The 22,450-nt window shown below is 36.4% G+C and overlaps 2 protein-coding genes across 2 annotated transcripts; both read right to left on the bottom strand.

The window, feature by feature from the left end:
• Nucleotides 1–4,638: 4,638 nt before the first annotated feature.
• LOC149943499 (tonsoku-like protein) lies at nt 4,639–8,856 on the bottom strand. Its single transcript, XM_090175268.1, has 3 exons — nt 8,833–8,856; nt 8,675–8,760; nt 4,639–8,610 (listed from the first exon to the last, which is right to left on the bottom strand). Exon 3 carries the CDS (start codon nt 8,587–8,589, stop codon nt 4,723–4,725), a length of 3,867 nt encoding a protein of 1,288 aa, XP_090031394.1. The 5' UTR covers nt 8,590–8,610; nt 8,675–8,760; nt 8,833–8,856; the 3' UTR covers nt 4,639–4,722.
• A 999-nt stretch (nt 8,857–9,855) lies between these two features.
• On the bottom strand, nt 9,856–22,208 carry Lcch3 (Ligand-gated chloride channel homolog 3). Its single transcript, XM_090174400.1, has 8 exons — nt 22,010–22,208; nt 21,577–21,680; nt 19,620–19,687; nt 18,113–18,333; nt 17,085–17,167; nt 16,735–17,019; nt 12,710–12,930; nt 9,856–11,158 (listed from the first exon to the last, which is right to left on the bottom strand). Exons 1-8 carry the CDS (start codon nt 22,066–22,068, stop codon nt 10,769–10,771), a joined length of 1,431 nt encoding a protein of 476 aa, XP_090030526.1. The 5' UTR covers nt 22,069–22,208; the 3' UTR covers nt 9,856–10,768.
• Between the last annotated feature and the right edge of the window lie 242 nt (nt 22,209–22,450).

Below are 22,450 nucleotides of genomic sequence, written 5' to 3' on the forward strand. Positions count from 1 at the left end.
CTAGAGATTTCTTGCATATATGTACAGATAACTGATAAATTAATAGTAAATGTTGAAATCCGATATGTTTCTTTATAACTTATCAATTTTATAATTATATTTTTCCATCAACACTGGCTACAATTTTCCCCTGAACTGAAAATGAATTAACCAGTGCTAGACAGTGTTTCAAATGCTAGAAATTTAGGCTCAAAATAATTCCAACTATATACGTTGCTTACATTAAAATGTTCCTAAAGCTCCTTTAGATGCGTTTGACGTTTCGAATTAAGCGCAGTTCACACTATACAAATAATTGGGCGACTTAATTGTATCCAATTAATTGTAAGCAAGAAAATTGCATAGTGTGAACAGAAATATTGTAACAATGGTACCAACTATTTCTGTTCACACTACGCAATTTTCTTGATTACAATTAGTTGGATACATTTAACTGGCCCAATTAATTGTATAGTGTGAACTGGGCTTTAATGTGCCCGTAGAATTTAGATTTTAACTTTCTTAATTACGAATGGATCTGGATTTCGTTGGGAATTTAACCAATATATAATTATCAGTAAAACAGAACCAACGACGTAATATGTAAGGGATAAATGAATATTTATTCCTAATTTAATTAAAGACATACATCGGGGGCACCAAATACAAATTTTGAACCGGGCGCCACAACCACTCGGTACGCCACTGGCTACAAGTTGCAAAGAATATTTATAACAAGAAAGCAATGAAGAGTGACGTAGCACAAAGGTACGTATTCAATTTGTAACCCCCAACGGAAATGTTAGATTCCCCTGGAGGAATACAGGGTTTTCTTTGGTGGCATTCGATAGCACTTATCTTGTTAAGCACGTGGAAAAAATTCACAGTACTTTATTAGTTTTTTCAAACACCATTTACAATTAGTTAAATTGGGTAATTTTGACATGAAACAAAGCATTCATATTTCCAACGTTTATTCGTAAATATTCCCATAATTGCATTACATACATTTTCCCTTGAAGAAAGTTGAGTTTTGAGTTTATTAGTACAATAAACCCATTCCATGGAAAACGTTGAGTTTTAAAATTTGGAAATGTTAGGGCTATAATATATGTATATGTAAAAATATATTTAACTAAAGTTTTATTAATTTATGGTTTTTTGAACAATATTATTTTTTTTTCATCGTAAACAGCTTCAGCGTGGCTCAGAGTGTACATCTTTTAAAGGCCATTCTGTTTGGCCATCAAGTTAATCCAACTAAATAGGAATGAAATAGGCAATGTGAATGGAAAACGTTGATTCACTTTTTGGGGACTAACACGCAGCTGTTTTAGGCTAGGTAACCGATTTTCTGTGATGTTTTTGAGATCTATTTCAAATATAACAAAAGAAAATAAACACCTGAGAACGTGAACCCGTCTATTGAGTTATTCAATGACATCACTGACCCATCGCCTGCTTAGCTTATTGAAATAGCGGTTTGTTTTAATGTTATACATAATTTTCTCCGATAAGATTGCAGTCTGAATGTTATTTTACTTCGACAATACTTTTAAAATTTCTGACATTTCTTCAGGAAATATAATGCAATTTTACTATACTACAAAAATAAACTTGACTTACGTCGATAGTAACTTAAAAACCTAGGGAAAAGCTAAAATAGTAGCTTTTAATATTACACAACACACTTTTAGCGTCTTTCTCTGTCGCAGGGCCCCCATTCAAACCTATAACGTTTTTGGAGTAAAAATAGGATTATATTTCTTAAAATATAGGACTTTTTAGGACTATTTTTTCAAAATTATAGGATTTTAAACAACTATATATACGCTTTTTCATTTACTAACTTTAGGCATTTAAAAACTCAATCAGAATCTATATTGAGTGAAATAAATCTTTGATGGTCACTTTAAAAATATAAACTATTTAACCATTTGATCACAAAAATAAACTAGTAGCTAACAATGTTAACAATAACAAAAGTATTGAATAGAATTAATTGGTATAAGAATTTATCCTATAGCTAAATCGAGCAATTTAACTGAAAAGGAGACATCCCGAAGTGTAACGCACCGATTTTGTTCAAACTCGGGGGATTGATAGACCTTCATGCAGTGTTGGGCATTTTCGTCAAAAAGCCGCTTAGCTCAATCACCGCTCGCACTCGCTAGCATAATATCCGCTCAGGCTCACGCATTTTTCAGCGATAAGATAAGCGCTCCTCTCTTTCCGCTCTTTTTTGAGCGTTGAAATTAGCGCTCCTCTCATTTAAAAAAAAACACACATTTTGCCGCTCAATTTCGCTCATAACAAAAACGCTCACAATGAAAGGAGCGGTGCCCATCACTGCCTTCGTGTAACTTGAAAAATCCTAAAGGGAATTTATTCAATGGGCAACCGTTTTGCCATGGCAACGAAAAATGTTTTTGACAACAAAAAATAAAATTTTCCCATTGAAAATAAGGGGCTGTTCACAAATTACATAACGTGGTAGGGGGGAGGGGGTTTTTTTGCAAGCGTTACGAATTGTTACGTGGGGGGGGGGGAGGGGGGGTTCACTAAAATGTTACGTAACACATCTTATTTTTAATATCGTAGAATAAAATTTTCATCACTTTCAGAAACAGCCGCAATTATTAAAAACATTAGAATTTTCATTGGTTTACTCACGTTTAAAAGAATTTCATACCCATGGGTATAAAGTGTTGCGTAAAAATACAGTTGTAATTTCAAATGTAAATTACAAACAATAAAATTTAGTACCTGATCTTATAGTACTTTATTACCAGCATATTAGTTGTTACGTACTATAATAATTTAAGGGGGGGCGATATTTGTTACGTAATTTAAGAATAGGGGTCTTTCCATTTGTTACTCTTTGTTACGAAGGGGAGGGGGGGGGGTCCAAAAAGTGGTTTTTCTGCGTTACGTAATTTGTGAACAGCCCCTAACATGGGATTCTGAACGATTCCTAACCCCACCCCCCCATGTGAAAAATTTGAAAAAAAATTTAAAATGCCAAAAATAGGAAAATAGATAAAAAAAAGTCAAAATTTATCAACTTTTGGTCAATTTGGACAAAATGGGTGAAAATGAAGCCAAATGGGAGAGACAATTGAAAGAAGTATAAACATTGAAAAATATTTCGAAATTGTTTAAAATAAATTATTTTTTTAAAAATTGAACAAATTTATAAATTTTATTTTTTTTTATCAAAAGCAGTAACTTTGATCAAAAATGATTGTAATTGATAGGAATTAATTGAAATAGATTAGTTGTGAAATATTGGAATAATATATAGATAAATTGGTTTATTTAAAAAAAAATATTTTTGTCAATTTGGCCAAGAATGATCCAAATTCTAATTCAAAATGGCAAAAAAATTATTTTAAAAATAGATAAAATTTTACAAAATTTTACAAAAAATCACAAAATAGGTTTTTCAAAATTGATAAAATTGAATAAATTTGTACCAGTTTGATCAAAAGCAGTAGTTTCGATCAAAATTGAAAGAAATTAATTGAAATTTATAAGTTTTGTGAAATTGGATTAATATACAGATCAATTTTGTTTTTTGAAAAAAATTATTTATTTTGATCAAACTTGACCAAAATTGGGGGAGTGGGGGAATTAGCAAAATTAAAAAAAAATTGCCATTTTGATCTATAATTTCGAATTTTGATCATTGTTGACCAAATTGACAAAAATTATTTTCTATTTCGAATACACCAATGTATCTATTTATTATTCCGATACTTCACAAATAATCTATTTCAATCAATTATAATTGTTTTTGATAAAAAAAATTAAATTGATTTTATTTCAATTTTGAAAAATAATTTATTTCAAACTATTTATAAATATTTTTTCAATGTTTGTACTATTTTAAATTTTCTTTCACATTTTGCCAATTTTAGCCATTTTGGTTCATTTTCACCCATTGTGTTCAAATTGATCAAAAGTTGATAAATTTTTTTCGTCAATTATTTTTTATTTTGTCTATTTTTGGAATTTTAAAAATTTTGAATCAGTCAGAATTTCATGTTATTTTCAATGGGAAAATTTTAATTTTTTGTTGTCAAAAACATTTTTCGTTGCCACGGAAGAACGGTTGCCCACTGAATAAATATCGTTTAGGATTTTTAAAGTTACATGAAGGTCTACTAATCCCCCGAGTTTGAACAAAATCGATGGGTTACACTTCGGGAAGTCTCCTTGTGAATGGCGGCGGGATTTGAAATGGGCAAAATATCAAAATAAATAGGATATAATAGTACTTTTTGAGGATTTTGCTTAAAATATAGGATGTTATAGAACATTTTTGAAAATATAGGATTTTATAGGAATTATAGGACCTCGGGGGGGGGGGGGGGGGGGGCAGGTCCTTGCTGTTGAAACCTTTTTCAAAGCTCAGAAAATACAATGCGACTACATATTTAAACCTTTTTTCTTCAAAAAGGTTACGTGGTTTTGCAAGACGTTATTTACTTTCTTTCTTCATCACTCTTAATATTTTTCAATATAATTGTAAATATATAATTATAAATTTGACAAAATTTAGCCAGTAGGTAAGCTGTGGTCTACCTGGAAATTTTAAAAGGAGTCCCAAAAAGTTTTAAAATTAAATACGATTTTTGAAAATTATTATAAATATATATTTTACTCAATCTTTAAATTCAAAAAGGTTGAAACATAATTTTTTTATAATAGATTACAAAATATATAAAGTGAAGTATAACACTACAATGATAAAAATCTAAATGAGGACAGTCCCATTTTTTTGAAGCTGGCTTTTTCGGACCATATCTTTTCCCACGAACGTTTAAGGACATCTTCCATTAAGACACTGTTGCTTGTCACGAAAATGTTTCTCAATAATTTCAACTCCATCAAAGTACAGAACCAGGTTAGATTATCACCGGAAACAAACACAGTCCCCTCTAAATTTAAAGACACAATAGGAACATCGGCGCTTTTGATTTGTTTTAAGAACAACTCTAGACAGTCGTCTTGTAGATCGGGATTATTGCTGAAATCTAAATGTTGCAACTGCGACATCCGCGATACGCACTGCGTTAAATGTCGCAGGTCGGTTTCGTTCAAAGTACAAGATTTCAATGAAAGAGTCTGAATCGTGTGATTTTCCGAGCTAAAAATAGTATTTAAAACCGAACCAATTCCGGGTTTGTTTTGCGTACATGACAAATCTAAATCCACCACATAGCCCTCATTAATAATATTTAGATAATCTCTAACACCGTCTGCTCCTATTAAATTTCCACCTACATTTAGACACCGTAACGACGGTAATTTTTTTAAATTTATTTCTATATTGGCAAAGAAATTGGGTGACAAATCGCAATGCCGTAACGAAAGTGTTTCTAGTCGATTTAGCTTTTCAAATATCTTTCCAAAACTATTTGGAATGAGGGTAGCGTCGCTTAGATCATTGTAGTCGAAACTCAATTCCTTGATTGTAAAATTATCTTCCAACGACTCGTCTAACGTTTTAAAAAAAGCGGAGTTCAATCCGCAACAGTCCAATTTCAATTGCGTTAGATTGGTGAATGTGGCGAGTGCTTGACACAGTAAAGAAACGCTCTTTTCGCTAGAAATATCCACCGACGATAAGACTAAAGATCGTAAAGCGAATTCGTGGTGCATGGCTTTGAAAACGGGCTCCAAGTAGAAATCGGAAGAAACGTTTTCCAATGAAAATATTCCGGATTCTCGCGATGTTTTTAATATCTCTAAAATGTCTTTGGAAGTGTGCGATTTGGAAGCTAGGCAGGCGTGGGAATAGCGTTCCTCGATTGGAGGTTGATTGTACGAATGGATGATTCCGTTTATTTGACTTCCATTTTGTAGCATAGTCCCAATCTTATCCAAGCAAGAAAACATAGCGCCGTCTAATTGTTGCAGAACTAAAATCGGTTTCATGCCGGTTTGGGTATTATAACGTAGAGCCGCTTCGTTCGCCAACCATTCGAAGGTTTCGTTCATGTCCTTTATTGGGATATTGATATTAATATTCTTAATTTTCACCTTAATGCAGGTACTAGGGGTAATGCTAGGCCTGTGGTTTCCGGTTGGTACGTTTTCCTGGTCGAAACTGAGGCTATCGTTGAAGTCGTCCAAGCTTATGATATCCGAAGAATGACTTGAAGGTTTCGCTTTATTCCTTAAGTGGTTTGAATTACCAGTAGCGGAGTTGGATCGTTTGGAAGTTGACGCACTCTGTCGCGGGGTTTTGGTGATGTTCATGGCTAACTTGGTTTGTCTTAACCGTTTGGGTTTTCGGTTATTCGGGGACGGTTCGATGTCGTCGATTAACCAGTTATCATCGACCAAGTGGTTTTCTTCAATCAGGGCTGGAATTGGTTCGAACGGAACGCCGGCTTCGGAAGTAGTTTTCGGCTTTTTTCGAACTTGCGAAATGGCTGACTGATATTCCCGTCTGGCCACGTCGGGGTCGTCTAAGTCCTGGTTTAATTCTCCAACGAATGGATTGTATACATTTTCCATTACATCATCATTAAGGGCTAGTTCCTCTTCGTCCATTACGATGTCTCCGTTCGAATTGGAGTTATCATCAACCCAAGCGCTAGCAGTGGGAGTATCTACAGCACTTCGTTTCCGCTTATTTCTACCGGAATAAGTAGGATCGACACCCGCTTCAAGCATTTTGCGTTTCAAAGTTTCCTCAATTTCGAAAAATTTTACTAATTCCTCCGGATCCAAATCGTTGTCTTCTTTATACGTGTTTAAATTATCCAAGGCTGTTAAACCCTCTTTAGTAGTTTGCGTGACAGAAGCCCCGCGCTCCAACAAGGACTCGATGACGTCGAAATGACCACATATGGCCGCGTCGTGTAAGGGGGTAATACCATCGCATAATTCACCCCCCGAATCGTTGACCCAGGCTCCGTTGTCCAACAGACATTCCACGATGTCCTTATGTCCTAGATTAGCGGCTTCGTGAATGGGTAGCCAGCCCGCGTTGTCGCGTACGTTTAAAGCATGACCTTTTTCAATTAGATTCTGTACCTGATTCAAATTGCCCTTAATACAGGCTGTATGGAGCGGCGTTTCGCCCTTGTCATTCTTTCGGACCACGTACGTATTTCGTTTGGGTCTTTTGGAGACCTGGGACGGTTCCTCGTCACTGGATTCGTCAATTTCAATATGATTAAAAGGTTCGCTCGAATCTTGTGACAGCTCCACAGAATCGGGCAAATGGGCGTCTCTTTGCAGGGTTTCCAGCTCCTCCGTGACATCTTCCAAACCACTATATTTATTATTTTCCATAAAGAATTTTAGCTCCTTCAGGACCTGCACTTGCAAGGCATCGTCGTTAATGTCCAGGCCGATCTGTTTCGCTTTACGGTACGTATTCAAAGCTTCCGAATTACATCCCATTTTCTCTTGTACATTCGCAACTCTCAGTAAAGTTTTAACCTGTTCCTTGGGCAAATACTTGTTAAGTTCTATTTCTTTGTTATAAAATTCTAGGGCAGGTTCGTATTGATTGTCATCCAGATACGTTTCGGCTAAAGAATAGTAAATAGATGCCAAGTTATCCGAAAGATCCAATTCTATTATTTCCTTGTATTTCTCAATAGCTTTTTTGTACAACCCGACGTAGGCCAATCCATCTGCTAATTTTTCCAGGGCCACAATATCGCTTTTATTAACAAGAATTTCGTCTTGCAAGTTCTTAAGTCCAATCACAGATTGATAGAACACTTTCGATTCTCCTTTCTTACCGTTTGGTGTGCATTTGTACGCTTTGCGAGCTAATTCTTTGGCATCGTTGTAATTGTTACCGTTGATAAGAAGTTTCGCTTTAAGGAAGAAGCAGTCGCTTAGTAAATTATCTGACTTTAAATCCGTGGCCGTTTTAATAGCGTCATTAATTAACTGCATTGACAACTCGGTCAATCCCCTATTTTGGTAAATCATCGCTAGTGAAAATTGGCATCTGTGCAAATCTTCAGTTAGTTTGAATTTGTTACACAGAAATATGGCTTCCTTCATACATTCTTGGCATTGCTTTAGGTTATCTTTTTGTTCGTATATTAAACCAATATTTAACATGATTCTGGCTTTCATTTCGGCATGTTCTTTATTACTGAGATCATTATCATTGTGTAGACTGTCAGCGAGTTCCGCTGCCTCAAAATAAGCGTTTTCAGCTTTAGAAAGCAGGTCAGTTTTAGAGTAATCCGTGTCTGTCTCATTAGCTGTGTATATGCTGTAGTACGTGCGACCCAGGGTTGCCCAAGCTCTTTGTTGTTCAATTTTGCTCTTGAGGGTATGAACTGCTAACTTTAAAAAAGATTTATGATGTTTTAACGCTTCCTTGTGTTTCCCAGTTTCCACCAAATTTTCCCCCAGTAAACGATGAGCCAATGCTATAGCTTCTTGATCGTCACATTTCTTAGCAGCGTCTAATTCCTCCTTGTGTTCTTCACAGGCATCTTCAAATAGGCCCTTTGATGTATAGTGAATTGCCAACTCGTTGCATATTTTAGTGACATTTTGCCAGTTAGCTTTCAGCGTGGCATTTCGTTTAGCTTTAGTCAGTTCTGTTACATTTCCATACATTGCCGACAGTGGTTGACTTAACTAAAATAACGTATTTCACTGTTGTAATAAAGCAATTCAAACTGGTTAGCAACCAAAGACATACCTATCTAGTTACGTAAATTCCATTCAGTTACATTTCCATCCCTTGGCTTACGGTGCTCGAGATCATTAAAATAAGTCATATCAGTGCTGTAATATAAAAAAAAAATTGCTACAAACCAAAGACATACTTAATTAGTTACACAAATTCTATTGAGTTACAATTTTTCCATTGATAACGTAGCTTGACTTAGGCTGTAAAAATTATCCTGTATGCTCTTAAGCCATTTATTTCCCGCTTAAACTGCTTACCAAATTCGTAACATATCTATTTAGATTCACAAATTATTAAGTATTACCTTATATTAACTAAACACAATCCAAGATAATCTTAAAGTTAATCCATAGAAGCCCGCCAAATCTTAAACGCAATTGACCTTTCTGATATTAAAGCACGAAAATATAAGCAGATGACAGACTGTAGATGGCAGCACTAGTACCTTTTTTTTTTTGAGATACATACATCGGTGTCGACCCAAGGCCTTAGACACCAGCACACAATAACTGATTAATCAGGGTGAGATAAGTGTAACGGCCACGCCAACGGGGGAAAACGTGGGGATACCCGTGGCGGAAGTATTCCGACCATCCTTTGGGGAATTGGTGGTAGCACTAGTACCATAGATCGGGCAAAATCAACAAAACCAATCATAAAAAGAGAAATCTGGAAATCCGTATGTTGTCGAAACTTATAGATGGCACCACAGTGTCTATAAAATGTATATTATTTTTTTGAATATTTCCTGTTCATAAGCGCGGTAAATTTGAAATTTGAAAAGCGAAATCTCATCAAACTAATTCAGTGTTTTGATTATTAAATCTAACAACACATAAATAAATAAATAGCAAATGATACTAACACATTTTAGGAGCTGTGCCGATATTCATATATGTATAATATTTATTTTATATTAGTATATTATTACTTATAACTAATTATTAATATAAACTTCTCAAACGCATTATTTATAAACGGAATTAAGATATTTCATTCAGTTAATAAACCATTTGGTAAATACTATAATATAATCGCATTCATGAGTTATTTTCATTGTAATACAGCACTATTTTTTGGCATGTTGCTAAGCACAATTTTGTGATTTAGTGAATTCCAGCCTAGCAAGATCGTTTGCTTAAATAATTACAAATAAATTCCCTTTTTATTTATTGGAAAATAATGCACTGTTTATTAGCAACGAAACTACTGCAAGCTTTACAATTTTTTGTTTCACAATAATATAATATATTTCATTTTCTCTCTATAACAGTTTTTATTGATTGTTTTAGAACATTATATCTTCCTAATTTAGTAAATTAATTCGTTAATTTATGTTTTAAATCATTAGTTATTAAACCTAGGCCTAATATATGATACTTTGTATTTAATCGGTGATAAATTTGGATTGTCCGTGCTCTTAGAACACAAATTCGGTGTTTGTCTTAATATTGACCAGTAAATATTGTAAGGCAGGGAGGTGGATAGGCAGTTCTTGTCTCCAATTATAACTTTTAATTAGGGGTTAATTAATTTAAAAAGAAACTGGTGTTTTAAATACTTTCGAAGGAAATAGATGCGTCATGAATTACTAATTTTAAAAATCCTCATATTGAAGAATCTAGCTTTTAACTAGGACATTTAAAAGCAGCGTTTTTTAATGTTACCCCAACAAGTTAAATATTTACAAAAATTCAACAATAACTCTTTTAAACATTGTAATACTTTTTTTCTTCGGCCATCGCAGTTTGATACTGATTTGCGGGGCCCGAGATTCGAGTACCATATTACTTTAAGTCACATTAAACTTCACTATACGCGCAATTAGTAAATGATATTTCTTAAACAGTTTTCAATTTAAAATAAATTAAAATAGCCCTACAACTTTAAGTATATGGTAATATATCATTCTATCAAAGTAAAATCAGTTTCTTTTCAATGTTTATCTTGTTTTTTTTTGTAAATTTTTCCAATCAGGAATTGGAATCAGGCTTTTTTTCTTTAGGTTAATTCCATTCAGACCTTACGTCAGACGTTACGGTCTTGAAAAGGACGCGTTTATTTTGCTTTGCATTCTTGATATTTGAAGTTTTTTCCTTCTTCCTAAAGTATGTAAAAACACCAATAGATGGCGTTGAATACGAGATACGAGACTGGAAAAATGATCCGTGAATATTTATCGATCTTGTTCACGTCTTTAATTCTGGGTATCGCGACTCTTAGAGCGTGCGCGCCCCGTTTCAGGCTCTGGAGGACCCTGGGTCTCTTGACGCTGTGCCCGTATTCGGCCGCCGATCTGGGTCTCCGGCCGTAATGTCCTTTTCCGGCCCCCGCGCCACTGTAAGGGGAGCGGTGCGCCACTGTGCTCATGCGGAATGAAGGGGGGAACTTGGAGTCACTCTCGGTGGTCGAGTTGGCCAGTGGCTTGTGACGGTTTCGCAGACACGGGATCGGCGACATACGTACGTCGTGCAGTTCGATGATTTCTTCGTTCTGCAACCGGAAAAGACATTGGGTTAAGTCTGAAGAATATCAAATACCTATTAACGGAGAAGAATTCATCCAAAGAATATAAAGCCCCAGGAATGGAAGGATTGATATTATTGGCCGCGTGTTTTGGCTGCGCTAGAAACTTCCGGCAAAGGAAATCAGAGTAACCGGAAACGGTTACCGCAACCCGGTCTCTCTTTAAAAACGAGAGCCGCCAAAGTTTCACTAGACGGGGCTACACCTTCCATTCCTGAGGCTTTATATTCTTTGATTCATCTCTCTTTACTGCTAACGTTATTAGCTCGAAACATGCACCTTCGCAAGGTACCGCCAGTAGATGTTTTTAGACATCTTGTCGCAATTGTCTTTAAACTTCAACAAATTTTCATACACATAAATTTAACATTAAAAAGTAGCTATTGGAGCATCCTTCAAGCCACTATTAAATGGACATAGGTTAAAACTAGTATATGTTTGGCTCTTAACGGGCCAAGGGATGTAATAGCTGGTGGTATTACCGGGGTGTTGGGGTCTGGTACTCGTTAGCCCAAGGGCGTAATTGTACTAGGAGATGTTACCCTTAGTCCAGTGGTCCTACCCAATCTCCGTCTTCGGTCAGGTATGGGCCGGACACTGGGTTTCAGATCGGGCTAACGGGGAAGATCCACACACTGTTGGTTTCCAGCTTCGCGGCCACGGGTTTCCATATAAGGCACGGTGGCCCTTAATTGCTTTGCAGCCTTTTGGGTTCCCACCGGAATATTCGGGGCATAGCATCTATCCTTATTCCCACGTCTGTACGCGAAGCGGATAGTGATCATCCCATTTCGCGCCTTTCGGAGGGTTGGTTGGCTTGCGACTGTCAGTAATAGGATAAAGTGGCTGTCGGTCACCATCCCGTCGGGGCTGTGGACGTTATCGTGGTGCATTATGTTGAGGCTACCGGTGATTATAGGGTGATTGATTTCTCAGGTGCACCAGTAAATAAGTTCTGACCCAGAAATTATATACACATACTAGTCAACCATATACTAGTTTTAGGTCAGAAAGTTTGAGCAAAAACTAGTATGTTTGAAATTTTGAATCGTTAAATACAGACTATAAATGTTTAGACGAGATGCGCTGTTTGTTGGGAAATTTTCCAACATACATAAACATCCCGTACACTCTAGAGAAAAATGATTTTAGAAATCTCGAAATCAATTCAGTTCCCACACCTCAAAATCAGTCTACAAAGACAGAAATCAACACGAAAATCGTACATTAAAATATCAAAATCCACTTATGATTTCTGAAATCAGTTAGATATTCAAAATCAGTCTAAAAAGACAGAAATCACTCAGTTTCTGATTTCTGAAATCAGTTTGAGATTCAAAATCCCGTACGCAAAATTTGCAAAGTGTCAGACCCCTCGGCCTCAACCTGGGACTGAACTTCTGTTGCTGCGAGGTGAAAGTGCTAGCAACTCCGCCATCCCTTAGCTGAAATCTTGGGGATACATTACCAGGTAAAGGTTTAGCAGGCAGCTAAAGTAACAGAAAATAAAGTGCGTACCAGTTCGGCCACTTTGGAAGATTCTTTGATTTTCTTGGCCTTCTTTTTGGCCCTGGCACCCCAGTATGAATAGTTGACGGCGGCGTACTCGAGGAGGGCGGCGAAGACAAAGACGAAACACATGACTAAGTAGATGTCGATGGCTTTTACGTACGAGATCCTCGGCAACGAAGAACGCACTCCGGTACTTATCGTGGTCATTGTCAGGACGGTTGTAATTCCTTTTGAGAAAGGCAGACAAAAGAACGTACATGAATAAAATTTCGAAATAAGCAGAAAAATTAAGAACAATGCATCCTTGGTTGCAGTACCTCTTAGCTCCGGTTGCGGGAAGATTATAGTGTGAAAGGTAGCTGAGAGGGGAACACGTACACTTGAAACTCAGAAAAAAAAAATGTCACTCAAAAGGGCTTGGTACGTATTTTTCGTAACGCCAGTAAACCTTTTTAATAGGACTACAGCAAGAATCACATTTTGTACTATCTCCTGGTCTATAGACGACCGTGGCGTAGACAGAGGGGTGTTTTCCCCCACCCGTTTCGGCGTAGCTTTGACTCTACCAAATTTTTACCCTCCTCCGCAAAAATTCTACAAAGGTGAAGACCCCTTAACGAGTTTCTGGCTACGCTTCTGATAGACGAATATATATTTCACAAGGAGGAAGATCTAGTCATGGGCCTTTAGACTAAAATTTTTAAGTACTAGAAGTTTAATCAGATGGAGCCACAACAGTCTGCAATGTTGAAATTTTGAATTTTGTTAACAAAGGGAAAGTAATTATATTTTATTAAATTTTTTCCGGAGGTTTCTTTTTGTTTAAGGTTTTTTTACATTAAGCATGACTTAAAATTGTCATATTGCTGTTTTTGCAGTGGTGGCGGGATAATGGAATACAAGGCTTCATTGATTCTCCTCAGATTTCACTCGATAGTAATGTTTATTAGACACTGAGTGGTTTTACTCTAATAAAGGGGTTTTCCCGAGTTATTCGGTTTCCCCTTTCCCATAAAAACTTATTGAGGTTAATAGTAATAGTTAGTGTAGGGTGCTGTTAGATCGGGTGGCATGAAAAGCTTGCCACCATCCTCTTACCCAATATAACCCAGCCAACTGATTTTAAGGCATTAAAAGTCGTTAGTTGACCATGGGTGTTGCAATGGGTATAAGGACCGAAGTCAAGGCCGAGGGTTTAAAATTTTTTGGCTTGGCACCAAGGCCGAGGGTCTTCGAAATGGCCGTCCCTCTATAATGGGCCCTTAAAGGATCGAACAAGGTTTAAAAATCTTCGGCTCGGCACCAAGGACTGGGTTATAAATGTATGAATTTTTTTGACCCACTTCCAACTCAGAATGTGAATTGCTTCTGAAGATTGTTTAGTTAGCTTTAAAATTGAACCTCGAAATCTTTGTTTTCCTGTATGCAATTAGAATATCATCTTCCAAACATAGGAAATTTGACGTCCGCGCTTAGAAGATACAACGCGTTCTTTTTTTGCCTCAGGGCCCGAAGTTACTCGATTGTAGCTTTTGATTGGACTGTCAAGAATTTTCCGCCATAAAAGTCACGATTCTTTCCTTTAGAGCTCTTTTCTTTAACTATCCTAGCTCGAAAACTTTGGTACATCGATTTCTAACCTTTTTCCAATCTTGGATGGATTTTTCTACTTCTTTTATAGTCAGTCTCTCTCGGAGGTTGTTACTGATGTGAGATCCGCGTTTAAATTTTTTTCCCATATAAATCGTTTTAGAGGGGAAAAAGAATGGTTTACGACTAAATAGGGAAATACTGGAGTTCTGTGAAGATCGTTTCACAGTTCAATATACGGAAATACTGGAGCTCTGTGAAGATCGGTTCATAGTTCAATATACGGAAATACTGGATCTCTTTGAAGATCGGTTCATAGTTCAATATACGGAAATACTAAAGCTCTGTGAAGATCGGTTCATAGTTCAATATACGGAAATACTGGATCTCTGTGAAGATCGGTTCATAGTTCAATATACGGAAATACTGAAGTCTTACGAATTTGGTTCATGGTTCAATGTAGGCCAATACTGGAGATTCCTAGAATTTGGGTTCATAGTTCAATATAGGGAAATACTGGAGTTCTATGATTTTTGGCTCATAGTTAAATATAGGGAAGTACTGGAGTCTTACGAATTTGTTTCATATTTCAATATAAGCAAAAACTGGAGTTTACGAATTTTGGGTTCATAGTTCAATAGAGGGAAATACCGCAGTTTTATGAATTTGGGTCCATACATGTAGCTCACTAGAGTTGAATACTGGAGTTCTATGAATTTTGGTTCGTATTTCAATATTGGGAAATACTAGATTTTAGGAATTTGGGTTCGTAGCTCAATAAAGGAAAATACTAGATTTTAGGAATTTGGGTTCTTAGCTTAATAAAAAGAAATACTGGAGTTTTATGAATTTGAGTTCATATATCGGCAAATACTAGATTCTATGAATTTGGGTTCGTATAGCTTATAAAGGTAAATACTAGATTTTAGGAATTTGGGTTCGTAACTCAATAAAGGGAAATACTATATTTTAGAAATTGGGGTTCGTAACCCAATAAAGGGAAATACCAGATTTTAGGAATTTGGGTTCGTAACTCAATAAAGGGAAATACTAGATTTTAGGAATTTGGGTTCGTAGCTCAATAAAGGAAAATACTAGATTTTAGGAATTTGGGTTCTTAGCTTAATAAAAAGAAATACTGGAGTTTTATGAATTTGAGTTCATATATCGGCAAATACTAGATTCTATGAATTTGGGTTCGTATAGCTTATAAAGGTAAATACTAGATTTTAGGAATTTGGGTTCGTAACTCAATAAAGGGAAATACTATATTTTAGAAATTGGGGTTCGTAACCCAATAAAGGGAAATACCAGATTTTAGGAATTTGGGTTCGTAACTCAATAAAGGGAAATACTAGATTTTAGGAATTTGGGTTCGTAACTCAATAAAGGGAAATACTAGATTTTAGGAATTTGGGTTCGTAACTCAATAAAGGGAAATACTAGATTTGAGGAATTTGGGTTCGTAACTCAATAAAGGGAAATACTAGATTTTAGGAATTTGGGTTCGTAACCCAATAAAGGGAAATACTAGATTTTAGGAATTTGGGTTCGTAACTCAATAAAGGGAAATACCAGATTTTAGGAATTTGGGTTCGTAACTCAATAAAGGGAAATACTAGATTTTAGGAATTTGGGTTCGTAACTCAATAAAGGGAAATACTATATTTTAGGAATTTGGGTTCGTAACTCAATAAAGGGAAATACTAGAGTTCTATGAATTTGGGTTCATTGTTTTTCTTTTAGTTCAATACAGGGAAAGATTCGAGTTCCCTTTTATTAGTCAGGAGGAATATCATATCGATCGCTTCCACACCGATTTTATTCACCGTACATATAAAGCCACGCTTAAGAGGAAACTACATAATAGAGTGATTTAGAGTACGTCGAAAATTTACTAGGGCTGTAATTTCGCTTCGAAAAATCTTTCTGCGAGACTAATATATTCCGAAAATATTTAAGGTGTGGTATTTCAATATGAACTCAAAATGTATATGTTACGGTAAAAACCGTCAATTTGACTCGCGTCGGAGTTTGCATTTTAAAATTTTAGTGAGTGCTAAAATAGTTCAATAAAAATAGATTACTTACAGAAAAATAAATAAATACTTAAAGACTTTTTCCACAATTTTTTGTATCTTTCTACGGTGATGTCTTCCAAAATAAACACACTAGTAGGTTGCCAGCAGTTTCAGAAGTAGAATGTTAATACTTAAAATGCCACTTCGTGACTTTTAACGGTTGTAAGCTAAACGTGTTTCGTCAAGTATAGCTAATGAACCCCATGCAGTCGAGATATACACTGTTTTTCGCGGTATTTTCCTGGGCGCGTCCATGTTTGGTTTTCCCCTTTCAGCTCCATCCTCCATTACGGGGAGTAAAATAAAGGCGCGAAAAAGAGTGTATATAAACGGAAAGATGGGGAAAAAACGAAGGCTTACCGAGGGCAACTCTGGCGGATGTGGCTTCGTGGTTGATCCAGAAAGATACCCAAGACAGCATGACGATAAGGATGGAGGGCAGGTACGTTTGGAAGATGAAATAGCCGATGTTTCGCTTCAGCTCGAAACTGAGGGACAAGCGTTGATAAGTTCCCGTGGCCAACTGCTCCTTGCGATCTTTCGTGTCGTAACGAATGATGGAAAACTGGGGAAGATCCGCGTCCTCGACGCCCACAACCGGCGTCGGCATCCAGTACATCACCACGTCTTTGACCGTATAGCCATCTACCGGGAAACATTCGGGGAATACGTTAGTGTCTTTCAGACGCCAGAGTTTGTCGGGGACTTACAGCTCTCAATTTCCACCGTGCAATTTTGAGAATCTAATGGGTAGTAGTGCAGATCCATCATACAAGCTAGCGTGGTCGTAAACCTTCAAATATAATTGCGTATTTTCAAATATTCTAGTGTATTACTACGTATTTTGCGTATTATCCAATATTATCAAGTATTACTAACAAGGAGACATCCCGAGGTGTTTCTCCCCGATTTTGTTCAAACTCGGGGGTTAAGTAGACCTTCATGTACCTTGAAAGCTCTAAAAGGGAAAAGTTTCAATGGCCATTCGTTTTGCCATGGCAACCAAAAATGTTTTTCACAACTCAAGTTTAAACTTTGTCTACATAAAATTGCATGTGAAAATCACGGATTGTGACATTTTCAAAAAATTAAAATTTTGGCATACATGTATAAAAAGTGTTATTTTTTGAGCTCGCGCTTCCTAATATTTCCGTGTAGAGGGTCTCGTGCGTTTTCGCACGAGCTCAACAAAAAAAATATGCACGCGCTCTCTAACTTTAATTGCACGATGAATCTAACGTAATCACGTGACTTCTCGTATTTTATATAAAGAGCTATAGAGTGCCAGCAGCTTGAAACCCTACGACGTCACCAATGTTAAACGTCTATTGAGAAAAAACGCGAGTTTTCATGACAACCATTACGGAAGCTACGGCTGTGACGTCACTAACTTTTAAAAACGCATCAACTGCTAGCACTCTATTGGGTAAAATTAAGAAAATTGGGTAAAACCAATAAAATTTCGGTAAAATCGTAAGGGTTTACATTCCGTGATTTTGCCATGCTATTTTACGCAGAAAACGTTTAAACTTGAGTTGTGAAAAACATTTTTGTTTGCCATGGTCAAACGAATGGCCATTGAAACTGTTCCCTTTGGGAGCTTTCAAGGTACATGGAGGTCTACTAACCCCCCGAGTTTGAACAAAATCGGGGAGAAACACCTTGAGATATTCCCTTGTTAGTACCATTTCTTTACATGATGGAAATATACAATTTCCATCGTGAACAAGTCACCAACCTCATGCCGTAAGCGATGCCACCGTCGGACTTGAGCCGGACCATTTTATTTTTTTCAGTCACTTCGTGGAGAAAAGAGTTCTTGTCATTGGCGAAAAATGTGTCCGGTACCCAGATCAATTCGGCGAAATCCCCCGATAGTGTCAATTCGTAAGTTTCCGTGCTGAATGCTAATCGCTCATCTCTCCAGTATTGATTCAAGTACAGTGTTAGAGTGTAGTCCTGTAATTCAGAAACGCAGATTTCATCTTCAGTATGTGCGATAAATCGCGCGACCGCAGTGAAAAATGTGCTTGAAATAAAGATAACTTGACTTTGGAGACGTTTGAGTTGAAACAAATTCGTAATAATAAAATATTTTCCTACACTACTCACACTATATAAAACGGTACTATCAATAATGCATTAACTGATAATATCTGGGCAGCATTGCCTTCGACTCATGATACCCGGTAGATAAACCACGCTATTTTGCTTTTCCCGTTTAATCTTTCCCCCTCTTTCTCCAGGAAGAGTGCGAGACACTCTGGTATGATCGCGAGACACTCTGGTATGATCGCAATCCTTGTAGGCGGAAGATACCTTCCGGGAATCATGAAAACAGAGACTATAGTTACATATTCTCCGCTACACTCTTTAAAATAGGGGTGTAACTAAGGAGTCGTAAGCTTGTAATTTTACAATCGCACCTTTTTAACTCCAGAAAAAACATTTTATGTAAAAACACCTTTCTGAATTTAACGTTTTCTCGTAAAGGTGTTAATATGGTGTGTAACAGTAAAACAATTTTTTTTAAATTATATATATGCCAAAATTAATTTGTGGTACTATACACTTTTAAAAAAGAAAACAATACTGTTATTTAAACCTTTAAAGGGAATATAACCTCAGGTATTTGGTGTGGAAAACCAACGGTTGCAGCTCCGGCCGCTCTTGCCTTTGGCTTTAAAAATGTTTGGCGCCACTGTACAGGGTAGTTGGAAAAATTGAAGGGGTCTTCCATAAAGATTGCTTTGCAGGTTATATTCCCTTTAATGTAGTAAAAAAGTGCTACTTAAGAAGGATAAATATACCAAAAAGGGGTTGAAAAAGGTATTAAAGATTACTTTTAATGAAACTTTTTTTCTTGAATTTTTGGGTAATAGTGTAAAAATGAAGTAATTTAACACCTTTAATGTTGTGAGTTAACACCTCTAAACAGAACAAATTTGGACCCAGAAAAACTTCTTAAAAAGGTGTTGAAATACACCTTATTTTTATAGTGTAACATTAATACGTTCTTGTTACTATTAAACAAGAAACAAAAATTTGTTTACAAGCCCTTTTAACAGTTTATATGCTTTGGAATACCATAACAGCCATCACCCTTTTGGAAGGATTAAAATATATTTATAGTCTTTGTAAAGAGTAGTAATTGTTGGAATTCCTGAGATACTTCCAAACATAGGATTACGATTCCGTGACCTTTAGGGATGGCAGGGTAACGCTTTAAAATATTTCGAACTTACCATGTTGACTTCCGAGATACTGTCGAAACTGGCTATGTACAGCTCCATACCGATGTGAAGAGGCTTGCCTGAAAAATAAAATTCAAACACTTCAATGAACCCTTTTAAACGCGGCCATTTTGAACGACGGGAGAATTCGGGACCTGTCTAGATATCTTTCTTCTGTTTCTGATTTTAGCGAGAGAATTCGGTACATTTGAATATTCTTTGAACGCGTGAAATTGACGGGCACTCTTAGTAAGCTTCTTTGACGGAACGGTTTGTCTTTTAGTTTACATAGCATTAGACGTTTTTTGGAGGGCCACTGTTTACGTAAAGTCTGGTTGCTACTGCCGAAGGCTCTGGTTGAATTTAGCTTCGAAGTTTGCCCTGCCACTTAAAAGTATCGGAATTTATCCAATAAATCTTCTTCTTGATCCATCTGATCTTCTCGCTTGGAGTGGGGAGTTTCTTTGATTGCCCACCCAGATTTGCCCGCGCAGTGCCTACTTGCCGGGATGAATAATTGATTTTACCCGCTTCGTCGAGGAACTAGGCTGTCCTTCTTTCGACGTTTTATTGGCGTTTCCAGCCGCTTATCCTCATATCAAATATTCAAAGGGTTTTACCCTTTCAGCTTTTTAGCTCTTCACCCGCGTCCGTGATCCTATAGTCCTCTCGCCCTCCATAAATGTCTCTCTTCGCTTATCTTCCATCGCGTCTTATCTCGCCCATTGTCTTCTCTTCTTCTTGCTTTTCGCCCACACGACAGCCCGTGCGGGACCTTTTGTTTTTATCGCTCTCGTATTTATGTTTATGCGCATACATATTGCTTAGTTGTACGTTGCGAAATAGAATCGTTATTTTTACGGACTCCGTTTATTTATTTCTCAAAATATTATCTAATTTTATTACGTTTTAAATCGAAAAATAAGTGGCTAACGTTACTAGAACCTGTTACTCAACAGCTGTAGCTAAACCGAGTGATAGACCCGTGAAATTTGGTGATACGTAACTTAATACTACCTTTAAAGGAATTTATATATTTATGGTGTATCGACGATAAGATGTAGACGATTTTCCGATTTAATTTTTCCTCAATTTAAAAACAACTAAAACGTTTATTAACATTAAATACTATGCATTCTTTATTTAATTTAATTTAAATTCAGTTCAGTGGTGGAAATTTTGGAGACGTTGAGTAAAATATCATATATTGTTTTTAATTTAAGTTATGATCAGCCAAAGTAATTTTAGAGATGTTGAATTCAATACGACACATCCTTTTATAATTTAGTTAGACAAATTTACATGATGCAAATGAATAGTACTTTAGTTTTAATATGGTCTTGGAACTAGTAGGTGTACAATCAGAAAACACACGAAATTTCCCTTTTACATTACTGAATTTAAGTAATTCAACATTGGAGTGTTTACGTTTTTCACACGATAAAACAAATTTATATAATATTTTATAATATAAGATATTAAAAAACAAATTTATATAATATTTTATAATATAAGATATTAAAAAACAAATTTATATAATATTTTATAATATAAGATATTAAAAAACCAATTTATATAATATTTTATAATATAAGATATTAAAAAACAAATTTATATAATATTTTATAATATAAGATATTAAAAAACAAATTTATATAATATTTTATAATATAAGATATTAAAAAACAAATTTATATAATATTTTATAATATAAGATATTAAAAAACAAATTTATATAATATTTTATAATATAAGATATTAAAAATTTAAAACATTTAAAAGTATTTAATTTTTTTTGAAAACTCTTGTTAACTATTCTTCTACTATTTTGCGTCTAACTGTTGTTCTAGAACTTCAGCAAGTTAGCCTATTTCGTTAATCTTTGAATCTCTTCACTTTCACGAAACGTGGATATAGCCACAATCAATATCTAAACATCAACAAAAGAACGTAGAAAATCCGAGCTCACCTCCAAAATTGGGCCTCAACCGAATATCGTAACCATCGAGAATCGTCTTCAGGATGTCCGTAACGTTGGCGAGTTGATCCGGTCCACGTGGCACTTGACATTTCCTGAAAACATAAGATATAAATATTCAAGGATTCTCTTTTCGAAATTTCGCCGTGAGAGGATCCAGAAGAGAAAGTTTGAAACCTAGTCGTCAAAACTACGACGGGGGCCCTTACAAAAAGGACTATGGTGATGAGATTATTCGCGTACGGGAAAACGCGCGGCTAGCCTTTGTAAAAATCAATAACCAGGGCCGAGACCCTAGACAGCAACAACGGACTCCGCAACTACGGTAAAGGCCGTTAGGTCTTCCGCCGTCGAAACCCAGGTTTTGAGGGAACAACTTTTAATTCGGAATCTCTCAGAAATCATGTAAAACGAATGAGCTTACCCAAGTAGGACGAAGGCGGCCAACGAGAGAACGAATAAAAGGCTGGATGTACGATTCATTTCGACCGTGGTCCAGCTAAACGGGAGACGACGGGCGGAGAATCCATTCCATGCCGGATTTCGTCAGACCTTTCCGCGTTGAAAAAATAAGCCCTTCTCCGTGGCTCTCAGCGTACGGATTCCGCTTTCCCCAACTTCGGACGAGGCCGACCTCAAAGCGCATGCTCCAGCTGTCTAAAGTTAGCCATAGAGGGAGCCTGAAGCCAAGGAAGCGACGGAGAAAGTAGAGAGAGGATGACGGAAAGATTTTTGGAGGCTGCTATAGCGAAGACGTCGCGTCTAACCTGCCAGTTCTCTAGACACTCAGTCCCGATATGGCGGTATAGTCGCCGTTATTATCAGGCACTACCCGTTCCCGGAAACTGCCAAGTTAGGTTCGTTT

Source organism: Leiobunum rupestre, chromosome 5 (genome assembly GCF_980474605.1).
Source record: "Leiobunum rupestre chromosome 5, qqLeiRupe1.1.hap1, whole genome shotgun sequence".
NCBI lineage: Eukaryota > Metazoa > Arthropoda > Arachnida > Opiliones > Sclerosomatidae > Leiobunum > Leiobunum rupestre.

Bases quoted from the DNA above. Each gene is read 5' to 3' on its own strand.
- LOC149943499 (XM_090175268.1), bottom strand. From the start codon at position 8,589: ATGTATGGAAATGTAACAGAACTGACTAAAGCTAAACGAAATGCCACG.
- Lcch3 (XM_090174400.1), bottom strand. From the start codon at position 22,068: ATGAATCGTACATCCAGCCTTTTATTCGTTCTCTCGTTGGCCGCCTTC. The intron at 17,168-18,112 runs GTTGGTGACTTG...TTATATTTGAAG, and splicing joins GGCATCGCTTACGGCATGAG to GTTTACGACCACGCTAGCTT. The intron at 11,159-12,709 runs GTACGCACTTTA...TTCCGGTTGCAG, and splicing joins CTTCCAAAGTGGCCGAACTG to AACGAAGAAATCATCGAACT.